Source organism: Grammomys surdaster, unplaced genomic scaffold, assembly GCF_004785775.1.
Source record: "Grammomys surdaster isolate TR1022 unplaced genomic scaffold, NIH_TR_1.0 126298, whole genome shotgun sequence".
Taxonomy (NCBI): domain Eukaryota; kingdom Metazoa; phylum Chordata; class Mammalia; order Rodentia; family Muridae; genus Grammomys; species Grammomys surdaster.
In genome coordinates, this window is record NW_021621098.1 from 8,304,494 (window position 1) to 8,325,375 (window position 20,882).

At 35.7% G+C, this 20,882-nt stretch overlaps 1 protein-coding gene across 2 annotated transcripts in view; it reads left to right on the plus strand.

Annotated features, from left to right (window-relative positions):
• Rock1 (Rho associated coiled-coil containing protein kinase 1) overlaps positions 1–19,657 on the plus strand; it is a 111,455-nt gene extending 91,798 nt beyond the window's left edge. For both annotated transcript variants that reach the window (XM_028759484.1, XM_028759485.1), the window contains exons 25-33: positions 590–678; positions 3,559–3,747; positions 4,994–5,153; positions 13,052–13,122; positions 13,310–13,398; positions 15,338–15,416; positions 15,557–15,818; positions 16,583–16,790; positions 18,152–19,657. In XM_028759484.1, the coding sequence (XP_028615317.1) occupies positions 590–678; positions 3,559–3,747; positions 4,994–5,153; positions 13,052–13,122; positions 13,310–13,398; positions 15,338–15,416; positions 15,557–15,818; positions 16,583–16,790; positions 18,152–18,155 (1,151 nt within the window). In that variant the 3' untranslated portion in view covers positions 18,156–19,657. The remainder of the gene's footprint in view (positions 1–589; positions 679–3,558; positions 3,748–4,993; positions 5,154–13,051; positions 13,123–13,309; positions 13,399–15,337; positions 15,417–15,556; positions 15,819–16,582; positions 16,791–18,151) is intronic.
• The last annotated feature ends 1,225 nt before the right edge of the window (positions 19,658–20,882 follow it).

Below are 20,882 nucleotides of genomic sequence, written 5' to 3' on the forward strand. Positions count from 1 at the left end.
GCCTGGTTGATACCCTGTCAAAAAAGAAAAGAAATGTAAAGTTAATTCTGAGATTAATCTGTAGTTATGTTTTACTTTGTTTTTGTTTTTAAAGAATTATTTATTTTATGTATATGAGTACAGTGTAGCTGTCTTCAGACACTCCAGAAGAGGACATCGGGTCCCATTATAGATGGTTGTGAGCCACTGTGTGGTTGCTGGGGATTGAACTCAGGACCTCTGGAAGTGCTCTTAACTGCTTAGCCATCTCTCCAGCCCCTTACTTTGGGGTTTTAAATGCTTGTTTTTATATATTGACTAATTTATGTACCCTTAAGGGTTATATTAATGAACTGGACAATTAGTAAATTCATGCAGTTCCAGCACTTGGGAGGTAGAGACAAGAGAATTGGGAGTCCAAGGGCAGCCTGGGCTTACATGTATTTAAAAAGAAACAAAATCAACCAGTTACCATAATGAAATAACTGAAAGGTACCATGTATTACTGTGTAGTGTATAGTAATTTCAATAATTGAGGACATTCTTAGTTTGGAATGCATATAAAAGTATTTAATGCTGCACAATAACAGTTTACATAATTTATTGGCAGAATATAAATTGAAGAAGGAGGAAGAAATAAATAATCTTAAGGCTGCCTTTGAAAAGAATATCAGTACCGAACGGACCCTTAAAACACAGGTACATGTGCCATCAGCCCTTCCCGTTGGTTTGCATTTGAGTATGATATAATCAGAAAACTAACAGTTGTTCTTTATGTATGTTTTTACTAAATGAAAGTCATACGGTTTAACTTTTTATTAGAACAAATAAAGTGTATCCCTGTTAGTTATAGAAGACTTACATGAGACGTATAATTGATCACAGTATATATCAGACTGTGATCACTAGTCTATGACAAGTGTATCATGACACAGTTCAGTACCAGGGCAGTTGCTTAGTATGTGTGAAGACCTAAGTTTCATCCTTAACACTCTAAGAAAGAATGTGATGTGGACTCTTGTTGACAGAAGGAAACAAGAAGAAAAGATGTATTAGATCAAAAGCCAGAGAGATAGTTTGGGAATAAGAAACAAATTGTAGGGTGGTCGTTTATCATTTTGTTTTGCATTTGAATATGCATCTAGCTCAGTTTTTGTTTGTTTGATTTTATTATTGAAACTTAATGTCTTCATATGAAACTCTATCTCAAAAAAGGTAGGGAAGGGGGAGGCAAAAAATGTGTCTTATCATTATACTAAGTTACCCAGTAGGCCAGAAATGAGTGCTTCAGTTGTTTGGGTTTTTTTTAAACCAGTAATTGCTTTTCTCTGCTTTTAATATAATTTAATTAAATAATTGAGGACAGTCAATAATTTTATTTTTAAGTAAGTACATGTTAGGTTTATTGTTCAATAATCTAAATATGTATTAAAATTACTGAGGTGGGTGCCTCATCTTCAGGGGAACTTTACTAGTAGCATTTCTTAATCTATCCTTATTGATCCTTTATATTGCAGCTAAAAATAATCTTTTTTAATGTGTTTGATGTTTTTAAATCCCTCGAGTATAGATTTAACCTTTAGTATAAAACAGAGACTATGAAAGAAAAGATGCATTTATCACATAAAAATTCATGTGTCTGTGGAGGACCTATCAACAGAAGGTTAAGTGAGACAAACTGAAGAGAGTACTTGCCAGCATTAACATCTATAAATAAAAACACCAGTACAATAAGAAAAATATTGTCTAGCAAACATTTGAAAAATACTTAACTTTAATAATAAACTAGGAACCAGAAATTAAACAAGACCTGAAAGGGCAGCTCAGCACTGTACTGCTCTTGTAAAGGACCTGGATTCAGTTCACAGCACTTAATACTGAGTGACTTAAAACCACCTGTAACTTCAGCTCAAGGGACCTGACACCTGTGGTCTCTGCATACACTCACTTTCCTACTCAAACATTGACACACATGCATGTATAAAAAGACTGCTTTTCTAATTAAAACAATAATGAGGCATCTTTCTAACTGCCATATATTCAGAAATTTAAATTAGGCATAATATTTAGGTTGTAGAATATATTCTATTTTTCTACATGGGAAGCCTAAGAAGCTTAGCTATGCATCCAGAAAACTGAAAGAAATGCAGAAGGCTTTAGTAGAGGTTGTCTTTGAGGAATGTGGCGCTACATTGACTTTTTCATTCTTCATAATATGTTTCTGAATTTATTTTTAAAGTATGTGTTAGATTTATTATAGCAAACTCTAAATATACATTAAAAATTATTCAGGGGTACCTCATCCTAAAGTGAACTCAGTTGATTTAGATGAGGTCTAAATTAGGACTTTTTCCTCTCTTAATGGGATGGGATCTATCAGTTTCATTTTTTATATTCCTATAGAAAAAAGCCATGAATTCTGGCCTCCATGAATACTGTGCATGCATATGGTAGACACACATTCAAGTAAACAAATGGGTACACATATGATAAAAATAAATCTTTAAAAATAATAATAATAAGGTAGAGAATGATTGAGGAAGACACCGAATATCAACCTTTGGTCTCTGTACACATGTATATACACATGAACATACACACAAGTACAAATATGGCAAAAGAAAATAGATATCTATATGACCTAATTAGGTGATTGGTCTCCTTGTTTTCCTACTTGCCCAAAGGAAAGCGATCTCTATGGCCTTTTTTTTTTTAAACCTGTGCTTACAGTGCTATCACTGCCTTCATATGCGCTTGGTTGTCCATCTCTCAGTCCTCTTAAGAAACATGTGGGACTGAATGCAGTGGCACACTCCTTTAATCAGCGTTCATAGACAGAGCCGAGTGGATCTCTCTTTTTGAGACCAGTATGATCTGTGTAATAAGTTCCAAGCCAACTACCTACATACTCAAGTGATGAGGGTGAGGTGGGGAATGAATGAGAGAGAAAAGAAAGGAAACATGGCACATTCTAGGGAGCTTTTCTTTTTTTTGGTTTTTTTTTTTTTTTTGAGACAGGGTTTCTCTGTGTAGGTAGCCCTGGCTGTCCTGGAACTCACTCTGTAGACCAGGCTGGCCTCGAACTCAGAAATCCGCCTGCCTCTGCCTCCCAAGTGCTGGGATTAAAGGTGTGCGCCACCACCGCCCGGCGAGGGAGCTTTTCTTAACTTCTCTAGGGGTCTTCATAGGAGACTGTCTCCATAGCACCATTGTGTGTATCTCATGTTCTGTATAGCTTATGTGTCTGCCTCCTTTACCAACTATAGAGTATTTGGAGCATAGTTATATTTCTTTTATATCCTGTGTGCAGTAATATACTACAGTATTTTTGAACAATGGATTTTTTTTTAGAAGCCTGATTCTTACATTGTACTAGATAAGACATCAGTTTTAGTTATCTGAACTATTATTCATATCCTAGCCTTGATTAGTTTGTTTTGTATTTGTAGAAACATAAGTTTACACACAGAGACAAGGAAAAAATTTCTTCATAACTTTGAAAACCAATACATTTTAATAGAGATTAAAATTGAATATACTATATTGATTCTTACAAATACTATTTTAATATTTGAACAGGCTGTTAACAAGTTGGCAGAAATAATGAATCGCAAAGATTTTAAAATTGATAGGAAGAAAGCTAATACTCAAGATTTGAGAAAAAAAGAAAAGGAAAATAGAAAGCTACAACTGGAACTTAACCAAGAAAGAGAAAAATTTAACCAAATGGTGGTGAAACACCAGAAAGAGCTGAACGACATGCAAGCGGTAAGGTCTGTGTATATGCACAAGCTTGGGGAGATCACCTCCTCCATGGTGTCAGTCTCGACTTGGTACCTGCCGTGCTTAAAGTAGACTTGTGGTAAAGTATGTATTTTAATCTATCGTGTTTACATTCTAATCATATGCTCTAATACTAACATTTCTCTTTAAAGAATTTAAAGATGCTCTTTTTTTCCTCTAAGTTATCATGACTTGAATTATTTTTATTAATTAGCTTGATTAGAGGCCCCAGTTTGAACGAGACATTCAAATATTTTTGGTTTTCAATTGCAATTGAATTTGAAATATATGGCTGTTATACCAATTAGGCTTAGTTTAGAGGTTTTGATATAAGTATTCAATATCTACTTTTCTAAAGTCAAAATACCAGTAAGTTATACTTGACATTTAATTTAACATATGACAATAACATAAAATTCTCTTGACTCATTTACATCCAGGCTTTGATTCTGTCATTTATGATTTTATCTTTTTTGTGCTTTTAGAATTAATTCAATTCATTTGGAGCCAGAAAATAGTTTACTGATGTTTTAAGTACTTTTTCATACCTCATAATTTTAAAAAGAAAGAGAGAAAAAAGAAAGGAAGGAAGGAAGGAAGGAAGGAAGGAAGGAAGGAAGAAAGAAAGAAAGAAAGAAAGAAAGAAAGAAAGAAAGAAAGGAAGGAAGGAAGGAAGGAAGGAAGAAAGAAAGTTTTCTTAACAAAGTAAGGTTATGGACTGGAAAGATGTCTCTGAGTTTTGTTGCTCTTGCAGAAGACCTGGGTTTGATACCTAGCGTATGTTGGCTCACAATTATTTGTAACCCCAGTTCCAGGGGATCCAACAGGCACACACGTGGTATGCATATATGCATGCAGGCAAAACATTCATGCACATAAGGTAAAATAAATCTTTAAAAAAAATAAGGGGAAAAGTAGTTTGTTTACCTTTAGCACTGAACTGAGAAAGAACCTAATTTCTACAGAATATCTTCATCTGTGGCAGTTGCCAGGCACAGTAGCATACTCCTGATCTAGCTACTTGGAACAGTCAGGAAGACTGCTTGAGCTAAATTCTGGACCAGCCTGGCCAGCCACATTTCCAAAAGAAAACCCAAGCATAGTAATAACATCCATAGTGTACAACATGTTTCACACTCACAATTTTTAATTACTAATTTACATTTCAATTATTAAGGTTGCAATTATTTGAGTCTGATTATTTTTATTATCTTTTTTTTTCCAACAATAGCAATTGGTAGAAGAATGTACACATAGAAATGAACTTCAAATGCAGTTGGCTAGCAAAGAGAGTGATATTGAGCAGTTGCGTGCAAAACTTTTGGACCTTTCGGATTCAACTAGTATTGCTAGTTTTCCTAGTGCTGATGAGACTGATGGAAACCTTCCAGGTAAGAATTGTGATCTGTCACTCAGGTTTGTTCAAATAAACAGGTTATTCAAATGTATTAAGAGGCTGTACCTGAGGAAACCCCTGAAGATGTTTAAAGAAAATACATTGTTTTGTTTTCTTTGCCAACATGAGGTTTATCTGTGTAGCTCTGGCTGTCCTGGAACTCACTCTGTAGACCAGGCTGGCCTCATAGAACTCTCTGCCTTTGCCTCTGCCTCCGCCTCCGCCTCCGCCTCCTCTGCCGCCTCTGCTTCCTCCGCCTCTTTGCCTCTGCCCCTCTCTGCCCCTCTGCCTCTCTGCCTCTCTGCCTCAACCCCCATCCTGAGCTTAAAGGTGTACACCACTTTGTCTGCTTTAATGTGTTTTTATGAGTACTCGGTGCTTAATGTTTATGTATTTTGGGAGACAGACACACACACACACACACACACACACAGAGACAGAGACAGACACACACACACAGACCGACCAGAACTATAGCAGCTATAAGTAGAAGCCTATCCAATATATTAGTCAGAACCCTTCTGTAGAGGTTGTCAAGATTTGGAAAAATAAAGAAAAGGTACAGTTAGAAGATGGGTTGGTGGGTCGTGGGGGTGGGGGACAAGAAAAATTGAGTAGAAATAAATGCCTAATGTTTCCTTTTTCCTCTCTTTTTCTAATTAAAGTAAAAAAAAAATAAATGAATAAATACACATTCTTGGCATAATTGGAGTTCAGATGAAGTGTATAGGATACAAATACTAAAATGTATAGCTGAAGAGATGGCTCAGTAGCTAAGAGCATTCCTACATGATGGTTCACAACCATCTGTAATTTTAGTTCTAAGGGGGTCTAACACACCCTCTTCTGGCTCTGCACAGGCACCAGACCTGGACAGGGTACACAAAAATATATGCAGGCAAAAAAAACAAAACACATACACACAAATAAGATGATTCTAAAAAAATTTGAAACATACATTTATAAATACTATGCATATTTGCTATGCCAACTTTCTAGATCAGTGTTTCTGAAGTGCTTTGTTTTATATTTTTTAAACAAAGTAATTGAAAATATATTTTAGTATATTTTCTGAGGTATATTTAGTATATTTCATGAGTAAAAATATACTAAGCCAGACAAGTAATACATTTCACCAGAATATACTATAGTTTCTATTTTCATAAAGTTGATAGACTTTAGAATTTTTGTTTGTTTGTTCAGGAAAGTAGTACTCAAGGGACCATGTACTTAATATCATGTGATCTCTGCCCTCATGCTTTACTATCTTTGCTCGCACCAAATCAGCTTTCTGTGAGGATAGGTGGAAAGAAACAGTACTTCATGTTCTTAAAATCAGGAATTCCTTCTGTCTTTTGTGTTTGCCCCTTTTATACAGCGTCTGCCTCTGGAAACTTTTAGCTTTCCCTCATAGGAAGATGACTGTGGGTTAATAAGAGCCACTGCTTCAGCTGTTTAAATATCTAAGGTCAGACTTAGTAAAGAATATGACTGTAGAGAGGTCTTTGACTGTTGCCATAAAGTATTCATTGCTGTGATTTAAAAAAAAAAAAATGACCAAAAGCAACTTGGTACTAGAGAAGTGTTTGAGTGATTTCGAGTGCTAGCAGCTGGTTCGTCTAGAGGATCTATCTGGCTTCCATTCAGAGCATACACATGGTGCCTCACAAACATTGTAACTCCACTCCCAAGGGAGCCCACTGTTTCCAAGACTCTGGACGCTAGGCACTTACGAGGTACACAGATAACATGCAGGCAAAACATTCCTAGACCTACATAAATAAATAAAATATTTTTGGTAGTTCTCAGGTCACACTCCTATCTCTGAGAGAAGTCAGGGAAAGACTCAATCAAGCAGAAACCAGAAGGCAGGAACTGAAGCCATGGAGGAACACTGTTTACTCTTTGTTTCCCATGGCTGCCTCAGCCTGCTTTCTTACACAGTGTAGGACTGCCTGCCCAGAAGTGGTGCCATCCACAGTGAGCTAGGCCCTCCCACAGAAGTTATTCATTAAGAAAACTGCATTTCAGACTTGACTGTAGGCAATCTAACAGAAGGATTTTTTCATCTGGGGTTCGTCTTAACACATAACTCTAGTGTATATTCAGTTAACGGAATGGAGGACAGCCAGGACAATAACAGTGATTTAGTTTTTGAAATGAAATTTGCAAACTCATTTTTTTTTTTATTAAACACAGGATACTTATGGAGTAAATGTGTCTATTTAAATCTTGAATAGGGCTTTTTCTTTATCCTATGCATTTCTATTAGCTTTAGAATATCTTACTGGTTTTGTCTAAATTTTCAGAGACTTATATGTTATTAGTGACTATAATTAGAAGACTTGAATCAAAATATAAAAAAAATATAAATTGGTGAGATCTAGACTGACCAAACACATGAGGTAGTTTGATTGGCAGGCTTTATGTTAGAAATCCACTTTGATTTCAAAAGTCCTTGCTGCTCTGAAAGTGTAGATTCTAGTGGAAATTACATAGTCGTACAAGAAATGTAGTTTTTTGTTTTTGTTCTTGTTTCTTTTTCTTTTTTTTTTTTTAAGAAGTTGTGGTATTATTGATTCTACGCTCCCTAAAACATTCTGCTTTGTGAAGTCCAGACTGAAGGTAGCACCCTCCATAGACCAAGTATGTTTATCAGCCGAGACTCTCACTACTTGATATTTTTTTCCAGTAGTTAAGACAGAAAGTTGATATCAGTCAGTAGGGGAGGGGAGATCTGCTGCTAGGTATGTCTGAACTAAGTGCCATACTCATCTGGGTCAGATTTGGGAAACAACCTCTGTACATACAAAAGAAAAAAAAAAAGGAAGTTTACCATCACATAGTAGACAGCCATTAAATTATAAAAAAACCTTTTGTACAGATTGAAAAAAAAAAGATTTTCATAGAGATATCTATATGATCAAGAGAGTTAATTTTTTATTTTTGTTCTACTAGTGCTACATACTTGGCAGTGGTGACTTATTTACCGGTTCAAGATGACTCTGTAGTTTTCTTTCCTAGGACTTGTTAAACACCAAAAGACATTTTTGAACTGTACATTTGATCAGATTGTTAGCTTTTTCTGTTTTATTTCTTTTGAGAACCTTTGAATAAAAACATCTGAAACTTTAAAAAAAAAAAAAAGGAAATCCACTTTGATTTCAGAATCCTGATCTAGTAGATAAACACAGGAATCATTCGACAAAAGGATTTAAATGTTTTTACTGGCCCCGTTTTACATTTTTTGTTTTTGTTTTTTGAAGATTTTGTTTCTGAGTATCAATGTCAAAGTACTTTTGGGTATTCTTCATCATCACTGTTATGTTAGTATTGGAACTTTAGAAAAAAAAAATAAAACAAGCTAAATCCTGACTTTCTTATTGGCTATAGACATTAAAGGGTAATCTTTAGCAAAATCCCTTTTCCCTCCAGGCCAGAGAATAGCTCAGTAGATTAGAGCTCTTCCTGCTTGTACAGAGGACTTGGATCTGTTTCCCAGCATTTTAATGGTAAACTACTTTACCCTCTTTGCCCCGCTATTGAACATTCATACTAAATTTTCCATGTACTGTTTGTTTAAAAATATTTTTTTGACAGAAAGTAAGGTTTTATAGTAATATCTAGGAGAAATTCTCTAAAGTATTTTAATATTCATACTTAATATAGATGGTGTATCATTCACTTGTCTATGATAGTTTCTAAAGATGACAAAATTTTATTTCTATGTCAGGTTAGTAGTTGAGGGCTGGAGAGATGGCTCAGCACTGGTCCTGAGGTCCTGAGTCCCATTCCCAGCAACCATGTGGTGGTTCACAATTGTTTATAACTGAATTCTATGGAATCAGATGACCTCTTCTGTTGTGTAGATATATATGCAGACAAAACACCCATACATACATACATACGTACATACATACATACATACATTTTTTTTAAAGATCAGTAAATGAATTTGCATATTATAAAAGGAAAACTTTGAATGGATAGTGATTCATAAGTTAAAATAGTGACATTTTTGTTAAGTACAGGCTACTAGTTAAATGATTTGGCATTCTAAATGGTTGTATGAATGATGTGACATTATTTCTCTGAAATATCATTTAATACAGAAATTCTTAGATGTCTAGTTTTCAACCTCTATAATGCTTTTCATGGGTATTTTGTCATCATTTAGATTAGGTTTCTCCTAAATTTTTGAATTCTAAAAATCCTAGAAAAGTAAGCTACTTCTCTCATCACTGAAGTTCTTTCTGTACTTGTTCTGTTCTGCTTTCATCCTTTCCCTAGGTGGTCATCTGGCAGACTGTGAATATGGAGATTACCATAGACTTACAGTTTGTTTTATGCCCAAATGACCAAATAGCTTCTGTGTAATAATGGCCTCTTTTGGGGCTGGAGAGATGTTACAGCGGTTAAGAGCACTGGTTGCTCGTCCAAAGAGCCTGAGTTCAGTTCCCAACATCTGAATGGCCGCTCACAATTACCTGTAACTCCAATTCCAAGGGAATCCAACACCCTTACACAAACATACATGCAGGCAAAACACTAATGCAAATATAATAAGAATAAATTAGTCATTAAAAAAAGATTTCTTTCTCAGTCTTTCTCTTACCTTTTGGAAATGTTGACTGTTATCTGAAGAATATGTAGGGTATAAAGCATTAGGAAAGCACTTGGTGGGCTGGGCAGTGGTGGTGCACGCCTTTAATCCCAGCACTTGGGAGGCAGAGGCAGGCGGATTTCTGAGTTCGAGGACAGCCTGGTCTACAGAGTGAGTTCCAGGACAGCCAGGACTACACAGAGAGACCCTGTCTCAAAAAACCAAAAAAAAAAAAAAAAAAAGGAGCCGGGCGGTGGTGGCGCACGCCTTTAATCCCAGCACTTGGGAGGCAGAGGCAGGTGGATCTCTGAGTTCGAGAGTTCGAGGCTAGCCTGGTCTACAGAGTGAGTTCCAGGACAGCCAGGGCTACACACAGAGAAACCCTGTTTCAAAAAAAACAAAAAAAAAAAAAAAAAAAGGAAAGGAAAGCACCTGGTGTCAATCCTCATTATCTCTTATCTGCTTCATGTTGTTTTTCATTCTCTTGGATCTCGTACTCTGTAACTTTCATAAGTCACTTAGTGAGTTTCCAAGTATATGAGAGTTTCTGACCGGACCCAGTCAGTGAATCGGAGGCCATGCTTCTGTGTATTTGAGCATTAATTGATGGCATTTGCTTTGTATGTCACTTTTGAATATAACTAAAACACTGCATAGTGGTTCTCTACCTCTATTAAATTATAAACTTTGGTAGTCTTAAAAATGACTTTGATATTTAAATTGCCTCTGCTAGCTGTTAAGTTACATCTAGTAAATTATTATTTTACATCAGTCTGTCATTTGGATAGAAGAGTCAGTTATTGGTGTTGTAGTACTACAGACATGGGTTTTTTTTTTCTAAGTTAAAATTACTTTATAAATACATTATATAAAATTCAGGTTGTTTTTATACTTCTGTGGCAAATTGTTAATAAGGATAGGAAACAGAAGCTAGTGTTATGATTGCTGTATTGTGAGCTTAGCCTCTAAGCTGAGCCATCTCGTGTGTGTGTGTGTGTGTGTGTGTGTGTGTGTGTGTGTGTGTGTGAGAGAGAGAGAGAGAGAGAGAGAGAGAGAGAGAGAGAGAGAGAGAGTGAGTTTAAATCTATAATGACTGATTTTAGTTCAGTTCTCAAGTCAAATGTAGAGCTAGAGAAAGTAAATAGTAGCAGTTAAGAGAAGGCCAGGTAGAAACAGAAAACGTGAATTTAACTTACCACAATTTCATTTAAAGAACTACAAGTTTCAGCAACCACATGGTGGCTGACAACCATCTATAATTGAATTCGATGTCCTCTTCTGGTGTGTCTGAAGACAGCAACTGTGCACTGACATATATAAAATAAATATATCTGAAAAAAAACTTAAAAATAAAAAACCCTACAGTTTTCATGAGGGCAACTAATACAGACAAAGGCTTGGAGATGTTAATTAACTGGTGGAAGTGGCAACAGCAGGAATACTACAGTAACAATCATGTGAGACTGGTTTGACAGTAGACTATGATTGTATGTTAGCAACATAAACTCAGACATTAAGATATAGGGGGTTTGAGCCCTGGAGATTTTACAGATACAGATAGAGGAGGCACCTTTCCTAAGCCTTGGTGTCCCCATTTTTTAAGTAGAGAGTGAAAATAGAACTATATGTAAGAATATGATATCCTGGGGCTGAAGAGATGGCTCAGCAGTTAAGAGCACTGACCGCTCTTCCAAAGGTCCTTTAATTCAATTCCCAGCACCCATATGGTGGCTCACAATGATCTATAATGGGATCTAATTCCCTCTTCTGGTGTCTGTGAAGGTAGAATCCGCATATATATAAATAAATAGTTTTTAAAAAATAATACATCCTATAATCCAAGACTGTACAAATTTTAAATATGATGTATCACTTGGAAAGCATTTTGACAATCAAATATTTAGTAGTGACACCTGTTGTTATTCCTGTAAGACTGAGCTTTCAACTTTATGTGAAGAGAGAATTTTTTTATGTTTGTGAGTACACTGTCTCTCTCTCTTCAGACCCACCAGAAGAGAGCATTGGATCCCATTACAGATGGTTGTGAGCCACCATGTGGTTGCTGGGAATTGAACTCAGGATCTCTAGAAGAGCAGTCTGTGCTTTTAACCACTGATCCATCTTTTCAGCCCTACCTTCTTTCTATTTTTTTTAATGTGTTAAATATAAGATTAATATAGAAAGAGCTTGAGTTTTCTTACCTTCAACCTGATATAATCATCTCTAAAAGAAGCATCTTTATTTCTCAGACACTTGTAATAAACTTTAGATGTATTTAACCAGATTTGGTATTAACACCTGTGATCTCAACACCTAGGTGATTAATCAAGGCTAGCTTGGGCCACATGGTAAGTTTAAGCCACATACATAGTGAGGCTGTCTCAAGAAGTTAGAAGCTGGTGATATAAGTCTGGTAGACCACTGGCCACTGGCTGAGTATGCCCAGTACCCGGAGTTTGATGCATAGTACCACGAAAGGAATAAACATTATGTAATAATAGCAACAGTTGCTATAAAATCCTTTAATTATAGTCATGAACTTATGGTATAAATACTAGCAGTTAACCTACTTATTTCTGCTTTTTTCCTGTTTATTGAGTTAAATAAGCATAAAAGCATACTTTATTAGTTTGAGAAGGTTTGGAATTAGACTTATATGTAGAATTAAGTGCCTCCCAACCAAATTTGAAGAATTTTACTGAAGTTGTTGCATGTTTTACTCAATTATTTATTAGAATATTTTATTGAGAAAACAAACAAACTGCTTGTGTCTTATTCTTTGTATCTAGTTGACTCTGCCTGCATCCCTTATTTATTTATCCTCTGCTCTTCTGTGAGTAATAGGACACCTCAGTACTTCTGCCTGCTCTTATGTACATAAATCATGGCTCTGCATTGTTCAACATGATGCTTTTTTTTTTCTTTTTTTTTCTTTTGCTGAGCAATTTTTATATGAATGTCATGTAATATTTAAAATATATCATATTCCATTTAAGCTGTCATTCATTCCAGTCTTGCCTGGCTCTTAAAGACACTGTTATTTCATATGTTTTCAATTGAGTACTAAATGTTAATTTTATGGAGAAAGAGGTTTTACATTTTTTTTCTGCAGTCTTTATTTGGCCATTAAAACTAATGTGTGTGATTGAAGCATGAAAGAGCAAATTACAGCATTTATTTGTTTATCTGTTTTCTGTTGCCTGTTGCTGCATGCTATCAGACCAATTATAGTTTTACCTTTGATTTTAAAATTTAAGATTGACTACTATACCTATTTTTTTTTCTCCTAGAGTCAAGAATTGAAGGTTGGCTTTCTGTACCAAATAGAGGAAATATCAAAAGATATGGCTGGAAGAAACAGGTACCATGTATCTAATTTCTTCTCATTGATAATTTTGTTACATGTTTTACTACCAGTTGTTAATCTTAACTGTTTTGTTACTAAAATTGACTTTAAGTTAATTCAGTATAATGTAAACACAAATGGAAAATATTATGCTAGTCAAGTTAATGTTGCTCTTTTCGTTCTTCTCTTTTTATCATTTCAGTATGTTGTGGTAAGCAGCAAAAAAATCTTGTTCTATAATGATGAGCAAGATAAGGAACAATCTAGTCCATCTATGGTGTTAGACATAGAGTAAGTTGCCTTTGATTAAATTTTTTTCATTGTTTGACTTTTTACTTATGAGTTATTTTCAGAACTGCTTGTCCGTTTACCTATTCTAAACAATATGGTCCACTGGGTAAGGTTTGCATTTGCTGCACAAGCCTAACTACCTGAGTTCTGATCCTTAGAACCCATGTAAAAGGTGAGTGTTGGGAGGCAAATAGGAGAATCTCCAGAAGCTTGAAGGCCAATTAGCTTGGCTTGCACAGGGACACAGACAACCTGTCTCAAAGAAGGTGAAAAAATGAGAGCCAACACTCAAGAGATTTCCTCTGACTTTCATATATTCACCATGGGATGTTTGTACCCACATTGACACAAATAAGCACACATGTACAATTTAAATAAAGTCTAGCCTTAGCAAAACATGAGAAGAAAAATTACATGTACAAGATTTATGTACTTTGAAAAGCAAATTTCTATGAATTGTTTTGAGTTCCCTGAGCATCTCCAAGTAAAATTGGGGGGCTGTAGAGGCCTCTCAGAGGTTAAGAGCATCCATATGGTAGCTCATCCATATGGTTATATGGATGAAGTTCTGGGGGCTTCAGCAGCCTCTCCTAGCCTCCATAAGTACCAGGTGCACACATGATTCGCATATATGCATGCAAGCAAAACACTTCTTCCAGGAAATCCTTTGTTGTTTTAATTTTACTTTGTATTTATTGTTGTTTGGCCTGCATATATGTCTGTGTGAGGGAAGGTGTTGAATCCCCTGGAACTGGAGTTATAGGCAGGTGTGAGCTGCCATGTGGATGCTGAGAATTGAACCCAGGTCTTCTAAAAGAGCCGTTAGTCCTCTTAACTGCTGAGCCATCGCTCCAATGCCCAATTTTTTTTTTTAAGTTAAACATTTGGTCATCATGCTGACATCATCAGTGGTTTAATGTTAATTAATGTAAACAAATAGCTGTTCTTTTTAAATAATATATAGTGGATTTTTCTATGTGTATTCATTCACATTCCATTTGTCTATATTATAGAGATGATTTATAAAGAAACTAGGTTCTATATTTAAGAACCTTAGAAACAACTAGTTAAAAATTTTTAAGTGTACAATATAAATTCAAAATGAGACTTGGCAAGTGCTATTCAAATATAAAGTTTAATAAAAGGACCATCAAGATGGCGCCGTGGGTAACACCGCTTGCTGCCATGCCTGATAACATAAGTTTGATCCCTAGAATCCACAAGATGGAAGAAGAGAATGAACCTCAGACAGTTGTTCTCTAGCTTCCACACAAACACCATGGCATGTGCACCCATACATAAAATGTAACATGTTTTCATGTTACATAAATATTTTTGGAGCTAGTACTTGTTAGAATGTAAACAAAATTGAGCAAGCTCGGGTAATATTTCATACTGCCTTCCTTAAGTATTAGTTATGAATGATGAACAAGAATGAGTCTAGTTTTATAAAACAAGTAGCCAAGTTGTTTTTCAAGTGGATTTGTACTCTTGCATTTCAGCAATATGTGAGTGATATAGCTTCTATATATAGTTTTGTCAACATTTGTTTTACTTTTAGAGTTTTATTTTTAATTGTGTATATGCGAGGGTGTGTACACATGAGTGTAGGAACCTTTTAAGCCTCTTGAGTTGGAATTAGTGGCAATTGTGAGCCACCAGATGTGGGTACTGGCAGCCAAACTGTGGTCTTCTGGAAGAGCAGTATACATTCTTAACCACTGAGCCATCACTCCAGCCCCTGTTGTTTCTTTTAAAATTCTAAAAGGTATACCATGACATGTTTTTACACACACACACACACACACACACGATTATTGATGCTGAACATCTTTTTATTTGCTTCTTTGCCACTTATATATTCTCTTTGGTGAAATGTATGTCTTTTGTTACCAATGAGATTCTTATAATGAGCTTATATCATTTATTTCTATCTTAGTAAATTGTTTCATGTCCGACCTGTAACCCAAGGAGATGTGTACAGAGCTGAAACTGAAGAAATTCCTAAAATATTCCAGGTACAAATGTTATATTTATAATTTTTAAAGCTCTCTTACCTAACCATTAAGTGTTTTGTGAAATAGGTATCAGTGTTGCGTGTAGAATTTTTTATTTACAGATTAATTTTTTTTTAAATCTTCACCACTCCTGAATTTAGATACTATATGCAAATGAAGGTGAATGTAGAAAAGATACAGAAGTGGAACCGGTTCAGCAAGGTGAAAAAACTAATTTCCAGAATCACAAAGGCCATGAATTCATTCCTACACTCTACCACTTTCCTGCCAACTGTGAGGCTTGTGCCAAACCTCTGTGGCATGTCTTTAAGCCACCACCTGCCCTAGAGTGTCGAAGATGTCATGTTAAGTGCCACAGGGACCATCTAGACAAGAAAGAGGACTTAATTTCCCCGTGCAAAGGTAAGGTGCGGGATGTGACATGACTCAGTGCTACGGTTTCTGCAGGTGGGTTCTAATGTACTCCTAAGGGACTATGCCGCAGTCTTTTCTCAGAGCTAGTGGTTCACCTTTTAGCAGTCATAAAAGCAAATCATCCCCTTTTCAAAAGGCAGGCCGCTGAAAACCTTATCAGTTGAGAGAAAAACTTGGGGTGACTCCTACTGCTCCCCTTTGAGTTTTCACCCTCCGTATTTTCCATGTATCTCACCAGTGTGCCCCTCACAGACAGTAAGCCAGAGGAAGCGGACATACACTGTTTTTAAATAAGAGATGTAGGTTCTATAGATATATTTGTTTGTTTTATTGTATCTTTTATATTTCTAATTTTATACTATTTTTCCTGTGTTTATGACTATTGGTTTTGATCTTTTTGTTTTTTAGGAAAAAATTCAGTCTTAGTCAAACTGATACAGAGATACTTTCTAAGTATAATTAAGTACAGTATCTTTAAAATTACGAACTTGCTAGGTGTTGGTGGCACATGCCTTTGATCCCAGCACTTGGAAGGCAGAGGCAGACAGATCTCTGTGAATTTGAGGCTAACCTGGTCTACAGAAGTTGTTCCAGGACATCCAGGGCTACACAGAGAAACCCTGTCTCAGAAAAGCAAACATGAAAAAAAAGAAAGAAAACATGAAAAATTATGAATGTAATTTTTTAAATATTATGTTATAGTTTTAATTATAAAAGCTTTATGGATTTTTCTTGTTTGTTTTTTAATGTAGTAAGTTACGATGTAACATCAGCAAGAGATATGCTGCTGTTAGCATGTTCTCAGGATGAACAAAAAAAATGGGTAACTCATCTAGTAAAGAAGATTCCTAAGAACCCACCATCTGGCTTTGTCCGTGCCTCTCCTCGAACGCTGTCAACAAGATCCACTGCAAATCAGTCTTTCCGGAAAGTAGTCAAAAATACATCTGGAAAAACTAGGTAAAGTTAAAACTAGCTGAAATATTAAAATGTTTATAGTCATATAAAAATTGTTGGAACCTGTCTGTTAAAATTAGAAATCTAGTCAGCCATGGTGGCCACACCTTTAGGCCCAGCACTCAGAGATGCAGACATGTCTGTGTGAGTTTGAGGCCAGCCTGGTCTATAGAGCAAGTTCTAAGTCAGAGCTAAATAGGAAGACTCTGTCTCAACAAACAAATACTACCATTACTAATATTAATAATTAAAAGCCCTTAGTAGCACACATACTAAAATCAGAAACAACTATTTTCACCACAGAAAACATCATTTATATATCCTTAATCCTTAATATATGACTTGCTGAGTTTTATACGTAAGCTAAATTGATTCCTATTAGAAATTACTATGTAGGACACTTTCATACCCAGTTACTGTTACAGGTTAGGATGTATGTAACATATACTTTATCCCTTGTTATTTTAACCCACTAGAATTACATTTTTAAATGCAAATGAATCATTATAAAATGTTCCTCATCTTTTACAGTGCTTTGGAATTGGGTTCTTTTGAAACTCAGCATCATTTGTTAGTACTGATGAATAGTGTATTACAAATGAACTCAGTTAAATCCCTGTTTTTAAGTCTTTGGTGGGTGGGACTTTTTTCAAAAATATTTTATATGCTACAACTGTTACAGGACCTGATTAAACACTACCCGTACCCCATTTTTTTTTTTTTTTGAGACTGAGGGGGTTTCTCTGTGTAGTCCTGGCTGTTCTAGAACTCACTCTGTAGAACAGGCTAGCCTCAATCTCCAGAGACCCGCCTGCCTCTGCCTCAGAGTGCTAGGATGAAAGACTGGGCCAGCACACTTGGCTTGAATCTATCTTAACTCATTTACTTTCTTCACTCTCTTCTGTCTGTAATGAAATGATAGATACCCTTTTTTTTCTGTATTTTCAAGCCTCTATACTATTATATTATATCACAGCATTTACCTGAACCCTGTAGAATGCTGTTTCAGCCACCTAACTATAGGGTATAAACTAGGAGTAAAACAATTTAAAATAAGTGAGTAAGAAAAAGTTTTAGAAATACAAAGAGGAATCATAAGTGTTTTTTTCCTTTCCTCTGCTTTCTCTAACTAAACTTTATGTCATTTCTTACTTTTTTGTGTGAGTGTACGTATTTGCTTTTCTGTAAGTTTTTAGGAGTAGTTGGGGTGGTGCTGATGGGGTTTGAACACAGGGCCTCATGCATGCCAGCCAAATAGTCTCCACTAAGCCACACTCTCCCCCTCCTTCCAGCTCTTGTTGTAGCTTGTAGTTTTGAACCAAGCATCTTTCTTAAATTACAAGATTTTTTTTTTCCTTCAACAGCTAACCATGTGACCTACTGCTGTGTTGGAATCATGTTGGGATGCTACCTGATAAAGCAGGCTGTTCAACTGTGTGGAGCAGACAGGCTGTTTCTTTTGACACAAATACCACAGGCTTTTCAGGGTTAAGATTGCTGTTATTCTGTTCTTGTTTCAGCACAAAAAGCACACTGAGGATTGCTTTTGTTTTTTCTTGCGGGTTTGCTTACAGGTAGATTAGATTAATTATTACTATGTAATGCAAGTACAATTGGGGAAAGCTTTGCTAGATAGTTTTTTAAGGTGCTGCCTTTTTGAATTTATAAGGAAATGCCTTTTAATTGTGATAGAACAGTTTTCCTCATCTGAACAAGAGGAAGGAACTTTCACTGTTAGTGGAATGGCCATCACTGTCAAGATCAGATCGTGGAAGGAGTAAAGAACATATCTCAAAATGAGACAAGTTTTTTTCTGTTTTGTTTTTAATAACTAAGTTTTTTGTGCTCTTGCAAGACTATTCAGAAATGTTTTAAGAACACAGTGATGTCACTTGACACTCAGTGTCCTTACTATAGAATTAAAAGCCTTACTGTCAATTGCCCACAGTGGGCTCTATGGAGAAATTAAATATCTTACATTATGCTTTACAAAATATTGTATATGTTTCAGCAAGTTTGTAGATTGGGGACTGGGAGAAGATGAAAGGATTACATTTATCTATGCATTTTTGCCAAGCCATATCGGTTTATTTTACTACTAGAGACATAAAGAACTAACTGTACAAGAGAACCAAGTTTAAAAAGCATTTTGTGGGGTACATCATTTCTGTAATTATATAATGTATTTCTTTGTGGTTTTAAGTGAAAAGACATTAAGTTAACATATAAAAATGTATGCACTGTTTGAAATGTAAATTATTCTTAGAACACTTTCAGTGGGAGTTGCATTACCCTATTAGTGCCTTAATTTGAGAGAATTCCTTACTGCCATAATTTATAAGTACAGACTTTTCAGAAAACAGATTTTACAAAAAATTATGTGTTTTTCATTGGTAATTGGTTTAATTTAAAATAAAGAGGTTTGCCAGACTTTTATAAATTGAGTACAACCTTTGTACCAAACTACCTGCTACAATAATGAAACTATCTGCAAAATCATATAGAGTTGCACCAATAGTAAAGAATTATGAAATACATCCATGATGTTTTCCAGTTAATATAGGAATTACCATATAAATACTGTTCACCTCTCCTCTGGTAACAAGAGTTGATGTGTATGGGCAGTGTGATTTATTGTTTATTTTTTTTAACCAAATACCTCCTCAGTAATTTATAATGGCTTTGCAGTAATGTGTATCAAGTAAGCACTGGAAAAAACCAATCTTCTCTAGGGTTATATGCATGTTTCAAGTGGTATTAAAAGCCGCACTGATGGATATGTAATAATAAACATATCTGTTATTAATATGCTAATGGCTCTGTGCTCATTTAATGAGAAATAAAATAATTTATGGATAGATAACTTTTAATATTGACTACTATGGTATTTTTTCATGGCTGGAATGAATAGATGGCATACTAAAAATTATTCAGTGATTGTATACAAATGTTTGCTAAATTTTGTAAATAGATTAAAATTGTTTTTTAAAGATAAAACTTGGCTTGGGCTCTAAAACAATAGGTGCTGTTGTTCAAGTAAAAAAGATGGCCAGTGTTTGTTGGAAAACGACTCTCCATGGGTCTGTTGCAGTTCTGTACGTCTTGTGAGCAGAGGCTGTGATAACTTATGTTTGGACCATCACAAATACCATACAAACAACCACCTTAGCCTTAGAAGGTAGACTGTTTCCCTATAGAGGTCAGGCAGTTTGTTTAAGCTTATTATTAAAAATTTCAGATTCCAGTGCTGAGGGGATCATTCATTGGTTGAGACCACATTTGCCTTTCTTGTAACAGGACCCAGTTCAGTTCTTAGCACCCAATGTCAGGCAGCTCACAACTTCTAACTCCCAAGGGATCTGAGGCCCTCTTCTGGTCTCTTTGACATAAAGGTAGCATACACATACATACATACACATAATTAAAAACAAAAAAGATTGGTTCCTTATGCTTGTAGTTCTCTCATCTGTTATACAAGACCATCCTGAGTTTATGACCCACCTGAGCTATGCTCCGTTGCCCACCCTGAGCTGGTGGAACAGGAAGCTCATGCTTCTTGCTGTGAGTAAAATAGTGTTCATTTCTCTCGGTCATGCACATGCTTCATATTGTCTCCTAAGAACTATGAACTGTGATAAACTTAACTTGTGACTTGCAGATGGGCTGCAGGGTATGGAATCTTTATCACCTGACTGTTCACTTACTGAACTCTTAGAGCCATCCTCATTAAGTAGTATGTCAAGGCTGAATAGCAGCCAGCACAGTTAATACAAATACAAGGAATTTTAAAAAATGAAATACTACATTTATTTTCATAGTAATACAGCTAATACTGAATATAAAGGTGTCTTTTTTAATGAAATATTAGTCTGAGCATCACAGTGTTCAGAACTGAGAGTCCTGAGGAAGGTCTCCTAAGGCTGGCTTGCAGAAGAACTGTTTCTTTACATTCCCAGCCTACTCCAGTTCTGTGATGGCCAGAGCATGCTGGACCAAGAAGCTGGTGCCTGACAGTGCTGCAAGTGTGTGCTACATCCACAGACCAATCTGGCACCTTGTACTTTTTGCCACTTAAGAACTTAATACCCACACTTG